Genomic DNA, 10,289 nt, shown 5'->3' on the forward strand with positions numbered 1-10,289 from the left:
TCTTTGGATAGAAGAACGGGCGAGCGGGAAGCGTGGTTCGGGAACAGGGGCCCTCTAGCTAGAGGGCCCCTGTTCGGGTAGTTAACACTTTATATGTACATTACTCTGCATGTCACATGCATGTCGATCGAAGACTGTAGTAAACCGTATCTGCAAAAGTAACCTGCGCCCTAGACACCTCCCGTCCAACAATGTAGGCCGCCGTGATGGGCCGCCGTAAGCTCTATTCCCCGTAGCAAATAAGACAAATACAAGTATGCGCATGCATAGAATCTAGCCTCCTCGTTCCCCAAACTCCCCAGCCCAGTCTTCGTATTCCTTCAGTCCGGATCTACTGACACTGGGCCGGATGGTCTGCAGGCTGGCAATGAAATCAGACAGCTCCATTGGCCGGATCTCATCCATCTTCATCATGAGAAGAGCTTCGCCCAGCGACCGCAGCGGACCCATGGCGGCATCTTTCGCTAATGCCGTGATATCCGAGCCGGAGAACCCTGTAACAATCCAATCGTCAGCATCGAGTGGGAGGGAGAGGAGTGGAAAGGAGGCCAATACCGTCTGTCAGTGTGACAAGCTTGTGGATGTCGTCATCGCCCAGGTTGTGCTTTTGCTGCCCAAGCAGCGTCTGCAGCTGCACAGCCCTGGTTTCCGCCTCGGGAAGCGGAATGTACTGGCGTCTCACAAACCGTCTGCGGGCTGCTTCGTCGATTGCCCACGGCAGATTGGTTGCGGCCAGAACGAGAACTCGGCTGGCATCGCCGTTGCGAGCCGCGTCTTTGTCCTCGCGTCCGGCGGCAGCCCGCTGGAGATCGCTCCATTGGATCAAGAACTCCGTCTTGATGCGTCGAGTCGCCTCGTGCTCGCCCGACCCAGATCGTTGGGAGAGGATGCTGTCAATCTCGTCCACGAATATGATGCTCGGGGCCAGTGTCTTAGCCAGTACAAACAACGCACGCACAAGCTTCTCCGACTCGCCGAGGTACTTGCTGGTTAGGCTGCTCGCCGAGATGGAGAAGAATGTCGATCGGGACTCAGTTGCGACAGCACGTGCCAGCATGGTCTTTCCTGTTCCAGGCGGTCCAAAGAGAAGCATGCCTGTGGCCGGCTCGCGGAGGCCCATGAACAAATCGGGCCGTAAGAACGGGTATACGACAGCCTCGCGTAGCGCCTTCTTTGCCGGTTCCAAGCCGGCGATGTCGCTCCAGTGGACGACGTCCCCTTGCACCACTATCTCATTCAAAATCTGCTTGGCAGCTTCGTCGTCAACACCGGGAGGTAGGTGCTTGAGGATGGCCTGTTTCCGTTTCTTCCACGGGTTACTGCCTTCTCCTTCCACGTCTTTGTCAGGTGTTTGGCTCCCATCTAATTTGTCAGAATCATCGCTGGATGAGGGCTCTAGCTGCACGTCGGCCAGTAGGTGAGAAACTTGGTTCGTCGCATTCGTCTGCGGGTCGATCCTAGAGCCCGCATTCTCCTTTCCTCGTGCTATGCGCTTCCGCAGGATAGCATGTGCTCCAGACGCCGTGTTTCTTTCGGATGCCGACAACGGCGATGCGACAATATGGGTAACTGATGTGCTAGAGTGAGCATTTCGCCTCAATTCAACTCGACTGGTTGGGGTGTTACTCCCACCCGCAAACCGATGGCTCGTCGACTTCGGTTTTGCGTAATCCAAATTCGAGGCCGAGCCTCCTCTTTCGATGCTAGACGGTAAGTTACTGGCAGCCACTGATGGCCGTTGGTTGGACGACGAGCGTTTTGAGCGAGGCGAGTCTGCAGCAGACTGCAAGGAGCGACTGAGAGCGCTTGCGGCAGCATTCAGGGACAATGATGAGGGCTGATATGGAGCCGCATATTCTCCCGAACCGCGGCCATCAATGGCTGCTGCAATGGCCGAATCTAAGCTGGCCCTGCTTGCTGATACAGGAATTGAATCAGCCGCAGGTCGTTGCGGAACGAGACGTCTAGAGTTGCTGTCCCATTGCATCGGAACTGTGCTGGAGCTTGGCGAGTCATCCCGCAGCTTTGGCAAGGAAGGTGGTTCGGTGCTGGTAGGAGTTCGCGGGCTTTCCGTCCTTCCGGATGAGAATCCTAGTGCACTCCATGCCAAGGTTGCGGCCTTGCTTGCACCCATCCGCTCAGAAGTTGACTTCCGATCCGACGATGGCTTTGAGTTGGAAGAGCGATGGCTCTTGCGACGAGCCTCGCCCGAATTTCCCGTCCGTAAGGTCGGCCTCAGTGTGTGCTGCTTCTCACGAGAAGGCGACCTGGAAGTCTTCTTCGTGAGATCGTCTCGGTGAGACGGCGACGGAACTGTGTCCGGATCGCTGAAAGGGTTGACCTCGGGTCGTAGCGCAGGCCGTTTGCGGTGCCACTGTTACTTTTGCGGATGCCGTGCTCGGGAAGGGATGGTGCAGGCTCTTTGGATGGCGCAGCCTGTGAGTTTGAAACCGGCCGCCGTGGAGGAATTGGTGGTGGAGCTGATGAAGGAGCTGGTGGAGGAACAGCTGGAAGAGGACGCGATAGTTCTCCGTACTTCACGGCCGGTATCGTTCCGCCGCCTATCCAACCAGCTCCAGCTGCAAGGTCTGTCCCCATGCCGGTGCCAGAAGTGCTTCCCGCTCCCGTTGGAGAACCGTTCCGGTGAATGGAGGAATCCCGACGAGACAGCCTCAAGGCCTCAAGGAGATCGACACGCTCCTGTGCTTGGTATTCCAGCTCCTGCAGACTGTTGACCAGCGACTTTTCGGATTCTGAAAGAGCTGCAAAGTCTGGGGCCGCAGTTTCGGAGCACTGGTGACGTATTTGTTCCACAGCCGATCTCCAGCATCGCATAGCCTCTTCCTCATTGCCCTGCGGAGCGACTTAGTGGCCATTCTAGCCATGAAAACGTATCCTGTATTGAGAAGGAACTTACCTGTCCTTCGTAGTAAACAGCCGTCGAGCATTTCAGGTAGCCATCCTCATATATTCTCTGCAGGCTGGAGGCTGCCGATGAACTTGTATGCAGCATCTTGCTGCAACCACTGTCGCCAGGAGCATACGAATTCAGGGTCAGTGGCTTTTGAGAAGTGGCTTCGCATTCCTAACAGTACAGGCTTGTCGCATGGATTGCCAGATGACGAAAGCGTGGGCGAAGGATAAGACAGTGTCAGACTGGCATGGCCCAGAGCTGAAAGAGGCAGAGCAACACGAGAAGACGAGGGCTTGATTTTGGTTGGAGCGCCAGTCAGGCGGGGCGCCAAGTGACGTATGGGTTGTTGTTTTGGCGGGCCCTCACGGATATATGCATATATATGTCGCTTAAAAAGATAGTACTCCGTACTAAGCCGACTGCTCTCCCCTGCTCTCAGATTTCTTTGTCGCAGCCAAGCTTAGGTCGAAAGGGCCTGCCTTGTCTCATATGCATAATCACATATTAACTCCTGATATTGCGCCTCTGTGATACTATGAAAGTAGCACCCGGATCTCAACGCTCGTCCGTGGAAGCAATGCCCGCAGCGCTGTGTCCGGATCCTTGTCCTCGTCTTTTTCGGAAAGGAGCTCGTCTGCGGCAACGATAATCTTTTCCACATGCTCGAAATCGACACAGAACCTCTCTGCTGCCTCCTCTGTGACCTGCCGTGCCCGTTTGGGGTCTTGAAGTGCCTTGAGATTGTCAATAGCATCCACCAGAGCTGACGGCAAGAAGTCGTCCAGATACTGGCTGATCTCAACCAACGTTTGCGGCTGCAAAACATCCAGGCCCACCGCAATTTCCAGGTCTTCCTTTCTTTCCGCGCTGAGCTGCCCCAAAGCAACAAACATGTCTTCTAGCCCAGACTGGTGGCAGAGGAAGGAGTACTGGTGCTCGACAAGAGCACGCGCTTTGCTGTCAATGGTTTCCTGAAGCTTGTAAAGCCGGCCTGCTGTGAAATCATACAATGCCAGTGTCTCTCGGGCGGTAGCCAAGCAATTCAGAATGAAAGTAAGGCTTCCTAGTGGTTCCTTTGCCTTTTTAGCCATTTCCTCACAACCGACCAAGAATGGGTCCAATGCCTCTTCAAGAACGGGCGCAAAGTCGGCTTCTCGGCTGCTAAGTGAGAAGCTAGTGACGTGTCGAACGTTTTCATTATGGAAACGAGCTGCTTCAAGGCGTCTTGGAGGAAGTCTGGCGGTGCTAGATCAGAGGGGGCTTGGCCGAAATCACCCCGAAGCGTGGCTACATGGTCGCGCACCAGGGACCGGAAATGGCGCAGCGCCTCAGACTCGAGGCTGCTGAGGGTTTCCACGAGGCCGGGCTTGTCCTGTATGCCGTCGGTCAAGTTGTTGTTGCCTCCAACGCCGGCACCGAGAAGCTTGCCGAAGGTTAACCGGTAGAAATTGAGCAGATTGGCGAGCTTGTACGCCAGGATGGTCTCTTCGTTGTTTTGAATGACCTGGGTCATGCGCTGACGCAAGATTCGGGTGACGCCCGACAGGTCGCGATCGACAAGATCGTTGAGCGCCTTTACAGGGTCAAATATGCCTGCATCCGCGCTCTCTTCCTCGGATGCGAGGAGCCAGGCTTCTGTTTCCCGACCCTCTTGTATGCCCCTGGCAAGTCCGCCTCCGTCCCCCACAAACAGTGCTTCCAGCGCCTCTCTTTCACTAACGGTAGCCGAGTGCATCCACGCAAGCATATCTCCAGCGTAGCGTAGCGGGTCGTGAGCGGCCAGCTCAATAGGCTTTATGGATGACACAATCTCCGAGCCGCTCTCGTTGCTGCCGGTAAGCGCCGTGTAGAAAGCGTCAGAGAGGATGCTCTCCCGAGCTTCGGAAAACGAATTGAGATAGCTTTGAAACAGGGCTGGGCGCTCCGCAAGAACTCGAAGAGCTCGGCTCATAGACGAGCTGATTTGGGGGTTCTCAAGGTTGAGGTGCCTAAACTCCTTCTGGACCCATTTATAAAGCTTCTGGAAGCCAAGATTGATGTTCCTAGAAGTCTGCTCCATGATCTCTGGGCCGAGTGACGGGTTGTCCTCAAACCCGAGAAGGATTTCACAATCTGTGCTGATTTTTTTCGCCTTGTTCAAGACGGCAAAGAACCGATCATCTAGAGGCTCGGCAGTCAATGTCAGTATGGCGACCTCATCCTCGGTGAGAACGAAATGACCGATGAAGGCGCTAAGAAGGCGTCGTCGTGTCTCTACATTCCGCCGGCGATCTATGAGGACTGAGGCCTCGTCCAAGACTGGTTTGGTAGCACTGTGTGCTGCCGTTATTTCTGCTTTCATACTGCTGTACGTCGTGCTCAACGCCTCTATGGTGCTGCCAATTCGACGCAGTTGCTAATTTCTGTCAGACAGAATCTCGAAATCCTCTGGTGGAAGCTAACCTCTGCAACCCGACCGAACTCGGCGATGACCTCTCCATTGCTCTCGATAACCTCTTTCTGAATGTCCAGACGGAGTCGACGCCTCGTTTCTGCGGTGTTCTGAACGTGCCTGTCGTCGAGCAAAGCGAGTGAGTCGCGGAATTCCGAGTCGGCATAGGAAGACGAGAGAACCGCCGTAACTTTGTTCGCTAGAGGTTTGCTGAAGCCCTTGAGGGTGGACGATGAGGACGATGTTCGCGATGGAGCTGATGAGGTTGAGCTGGCCTCAAAGTGAAGCGAGCGAGGCGGATCTGAGGTCATCTTCACATAATATGATCGCTGATCGGAAAAGCATGTCTGATGAGAAGCTGTTGCGGGCTCGCCACTTTATCCGTTTAGCACTGTGTCGTTCGAGCCGCGATGGGATGCATTGTTGGTCAAATTGGTTGTCGACACCCACTGACCCCTCACCGCCTGCCCGAATCAATGCTAGCTCTGCTGGACATAACTAGCGAAAACGTCATCGGCCGGGCAATTTAGCCTTACCTAATCCTTTACAGGCGCCAGTCCAGTCACGTCTCCCTGCACTCAGAGCTGACTGGAGGTCACTTGCCCCCCCCAAGAGATCAAGGCAGCACACCTTCCACGGGCCATCTGACCACGATACAACCGTGACTTTACTTATTTAACTGTGCTCTTTTACTATCTGGGAAACAGAGACCAAACTTATACCGACTACGACTCACTGGTCCTCACCGATCCTTTCGAGCATGCCGACACCCTGAAATCGCCTCGGTCGACATCCTGGGTGGCAACTGTCGTCCACGAGCTATGGTACACCGACAGCTTGTGTTTCCGTTACCTTGATGCTTCAGAATAGACGAGCTCTGCCCTATACTGTGGTTACGCAGAAAGCGACTTACGCGAAAAGCGATGACGTCCAACATCTTTTCTCGGTTTGCCCCATCCGGCCGGGGAGATAGGCCGTTCTTCGAAGAGCTGGGGGACGAAGAGGGCGATGGAAACAGACTAGATGAAGAACAGAGATCCGGGCTTGCCCTGGATGAGGACAACTTGAACCAGCAGTTCCAAGACTACGATCTCGAGCATGCAGAAGGACTGGGCATGGGCGACAGCCGGGCCACGATCGCAAGCGCTGCCGGACCAGCGATTATGGGGGCTGCAGCTATGCGGTCGCATGGACAGCCGCGGCGGAACGATTCCCGACCACGGTGGGCGGTCCCTGGCGCAGAAGATGACGGCGATAACGATGACGTGCCAGGCTCGCTGCTCGTGGAAGCACATGGCCCTGGCCAGGCGCCTCTGCCACCGCTGCTCAAGGCGGCACCTCTTCGATCCAACGTGCCCAAAAAGGGGACCGGCCCGGCAAAGGCAGGTGCTGGGGCTGTTTCCGGTGCGGCGACGAAGAGAAACCGGGTGTTGTGGGATGCGGCCCAGAACCAGCAGCGTCTGCACAATGACGAGCCTGCCGGAGCGGATAGATTTGGTGCGAGCGAAGTCCGGGGCGACAGCCAATTGGCGGAGGCCAGCACAGCCGGGCCGGGAAATGCTCTGCTGTCATACTTTAAGGCAAGTGGCGGCCGACGAGGCGGGATTCCGCACGATATAGCTATGTGGAGATGGGTCAATGTTACGAATCTCGACAACTTTATCCGCGACGTCTACGATTACCACCGTGCCTGCGGCTTGCGGTGTATTCTTATGGAACGGCTCCTCCATCTTGTGTGAGTTGCTTGGGAGGTGACGCACGCATTGGACGGGCTGCTTTTCTGACCATGTTTAACAGGAATGTTGCCTTCGTGGCCGTCTTCTTGACGTTTCTGACCCAGTGCCTGGACTACTCAAAGATCCGCGGGAGCACAGAGATGGATCAGATTCTGGTTCCCCAGTGCACAAGGAACATGTCCTGGATTTGGAACATTGGGCTGTGGCTCTTTGCCTTCTACTTTATTTGGAAGACAATGCAGTTTTTCATCTTTGATATGCGGCGTCTGCTCAATTTGCGAGACTTTTTCGTCTATCTTCTGCAGATACCTGAACACGACATGCAGACGGTCTCGTGGCAGGATGTGGTTGTCAAGATCATGGCGCTCCGAGACCAAAATCCCAAGACGGCAATCAACATGACGCGTGTGCAGCGAGAGTGGATCGGAAGCCAGTCCAAGGAGAGGCTGGATGCTCACGATATCGCAAATCGTCTGATGCGCCGCGAGAACTACCTGATCGCGTTGTTCAACAAGGATATACTCAACCTGGACATTCCGCTGCCGTTCCTGAGGAACACACAGCTGCTGACCCGCACGCTGGAGTGGACGCTCTGGTTTGCCGTCCTGGACTTTGTCTTTGACGAACGCGGACAGGTGAACCAGGAGTTTCTCAAGGCCAGCCGCCGCAGCCAGCTCAGCCTGAAGCTGAAGTCGCGATTTTTCTTCGCCGGGTTCATGAATCTGCTACTGGCTCCGTTCGTTGCCTGCTATCTTGTCATCATATACTTCCTGACCTATTACAATGTGTGTATAACTGCCCGTTTTCTGCGTATCTCCGCTCACTGATGTTTTCTTTAGGAATACCAAAAGAACCCATCTGCACTGGGGGCTCGAGCCTATACGCCGCTGGCGGAGTGGAAATTCCGGGAGTTCAACGAGCTGGACCACCTGTTTGAAGAGCGGCTGAACATGTCGTATCCGTTTGCGACGCGCTATCTCGAGCAGTTCCCGAAGAAGAAGACGGAGCAGGTGGCCAAAACGGTGGCATTTATTGCTGGATCGGTGATGACGGTCTTGGCCATCGCCTCTCTGGTCGATCCGGAGCTATTCCTGGGGTTCGAGATCACGCACGACCGGACGGTGCTGTTCTACGTTGGCATATTCGCGACCGTCTGGGCGACGGCTCGTGGGATGATCACGGAGGAGAACAGTGTTTTTGATCCTGAATATGCGCTGCGCAACGTTATCGAATACACGCATTACGAGCCGGACCACTGGAAGGGCCGTCTGCACAGCCACAGCGTGAAGATGGAATTCTCAGAGCTGTACCAGAATAAGATTAAGATCTTCCTGGAGGAAATTGTCAGCATCCTCATCACTCCACTGGTGCTATTTGTGAGCCTGCCGAAGTGCAGCGACCAGATCGTGGACTTTTTCCGAGAGTTTACGATCCACGTCGACGGTCTGGGATACGTCTGCTCCTTTGCAGTGTTTGACTTTAACAAGGACGTGAATGGCGGCGGCGGCGGCGGTGCTGGTGGTGGCAATTCGAAGCGCCCAAAGCAGCCAGATTCTCTGGGTGCCGGCGCCGATGTGCGCGACGACTACTACTCCACGAAGCATGGCAAGATGGCAGCTTCGTACTACGGCTTTCTCGACAACTACGTGATCAACCCGAAGACGGGCATTCCGGGACACCATCCTCCAGTTGGAAGACACCATCATTCGCAGTTCCATCCGCCTCCGGCCTTTCCCGGCCTGAACTCGCCGACGCTGGCGGCCGATATGCAGAGCTCCCGCATGCGGATGCGTGCAGGTGGTGGCGGTGGCGGTGGTGGTTCAGGCCCGTCGCAGTCCTTGCTACGGACACCTCGGTTTGGGCCAACGGTGGGAGGGCCACAGCCGTCGCCGATGGCATCGATTTTGCTCGACCCGCACAACCAGCCGTCGGCATCGACATTTGCGAGCCGCAGTGTGCATCGGCTGCGAACGCGTGGCGGCTACACCGGAGACGGCCGTACGATTCAAGAGCCCGTGATGGAGGGAGACGACGGAGAGGACGACGATGGAAGTGAGCAACAGCAGCGTCTCCAGCAGCAGGAAGAAGAGCAGAGCGAGACGTTCCAGGGCGGTGCTGGCCTGGAGGAGTCAACATGGCAGACATCGCCGCCCAAGGGTCCTTCACGGGAGAGCAGTAGCGGCGTGGTGGAGGAGGAAGACGTGGGTGTGCTCGGTCTAATGTATCAGTTTCAACAGGCACACATGAACCACAAGCCAGGTGGTGGACGATAAGGGAACATGCGACGGGGTGGGAATACGACCGAGATAGAGGGCAGACGATCAAGACCGGCGCGTCGAGGAGTACACGGGATTATTGTAAGAACTACAGTACATAGTAGATCGGTCAGGCGAAAGAACAAATGTGACCCATGACGGATTCGATGTGACGCTATCACGGTGTAGTCCGTACTAAAGCCGCAGCTGGCGGACAGCTGGTCTTAGCGCGTTCGGGCACTAACACGGTATTCGGGCGCGTCGCTTGGGCAGGGCGGTGAAGAGGGTCAGCTGTGCAGCGGTGCCGCGCCTTGGGGCGTGTCTAAGTGGCAGCTCAGGGGCGGTCAGCCCGCCAATAGGCGTGTCTCAGCACCGCATCACCCTTTGCCTGCGCTGTGAATTTCGGTGGACATCCTTCCCCCCCAAAAACCTGTGTGAGAGTTTATTTTCTTCTCCGCCTCACCTCGCTTCGCCGTCCGGATCTCTGTCCCAGCGCCGTGCCGCCTCCTGGCTCTCATCGGGCGTGGCCTCTCCTGTTTTCTGATTGCCCCGTGGCTGCCTGCCGCGGCCAGCAGCATCGACCTTCCGTCTCCGATCTGCGAGCACGATTGCGAGCGAGCGAGCAACAGCAGAGAAAGGCTGGCTCGCCTCTCGTCTCCTTCTCATTTCCCCGTCAGCTGCGCAGTTCAATCTCTTTTGCCTGACCTCCCCCCACTTCTTCTTTCTTCTTTCTTCCTTCTCTTGCTACCTGTTACACCTCACAGCTGCCTCACTTTTCTCTTTGCTTGTCCACTGCCTCTCTCTCTCGCTCTTTCGGTCGTGCTTGTATCCTTTAGTCCGCCGGCCTCCCTCGCTCGACTCTTGCCACAGCTTCTTCCCGCGCCGACATCGAGCTGCCACTAGCCAATTCCGACATCAGTCCCTTTCGAGCGACCACTTCTCTGCCGTCTGCG

At 55.9% G+C, this 10,289-nt stretch overlaps 3 protein-coding genes across 3 annotated transcripts; 1 reads left to right on the plus strand and 2 right to left on the minus strand.

The window, feature by feature from the left end:
* Positions 1 to 273: 273 nt before the first annotated feature.
* On the minus strand, positions 274 to 3,013 carry CMQ_1876 (aaa family ATPase; the record flags this gene model as incomplete). The annotated part of the gene is made up of 4 exons (XM_014314802.1): positions 274 to 494; positions 556 to 2,267; positions 2,342 to 2,853; positions 2,918 to 3,013. 4 exons carry the CDS (start codon positions 3,011 to 3,013, stop codon positions 274 to 276), a joined length of 2,541 nt encoding a protein of 846 aa, XP_014170277.1.
* A 434-nt stretch (positions 3,014 to 3,447) lies between these two features.
* CMQ_1854 (golgi transport complex subunit) lies at positions 3,448 to 5,656 on the minus strand (the record flags this gene model as incomplete). Its single annotated transcript, XM_014314780.1, has 3 exons — positions 3,448 to 3,905; positions 4,190 to 5,309; positions 5,357 to 5,656. The coding sequence occupies 3 exons, from the start codon at positions 5,654 to 5,656 to the stop codon at positions 3,448 to 3,450; spliced, it is 1,878 nt and encodes a 625-aa protein (XP_014170255.1).
* Positions 5,657 to 6,268: 612 nt separating this feature from the next.
* CMQ_1930 (autophagy protein) lies at positions 6,269 to 9,354 on the plus strand (the record flags this gene model as incomplete). The annotated part of the gene is made up of 3 exons (XM_014314856.1): positions 6,269 to 7,080; positions 7,143 to 7,866; positions 7,921 to 9,354. 3 exons carry the CDS (start codon positions 6,269 to 6,271, stop codon positions 9,352 to 9,354), a joined length of 2,970 nt encoding a protein of 989 aa, XP_014170331.1.
* Between the last annotated feature and the right edge of the window lie 935 nt (positions 9,355 to 10,289).

This window comes from Grosmannia clavigera (genome assembly GCF_000143105.1).
Source record: "Grosmannia clavigera kw1407 unplaced genomic scaffold GCSC_168, whole genome shotgun sequence".
Lineage (NCBI taxonomy): Eukaryota > Fungi > Ascomycota > Sordariomycetes > Ophiostomatales > Ophiostomataceae > Leptographium > Leptographium clavigerum.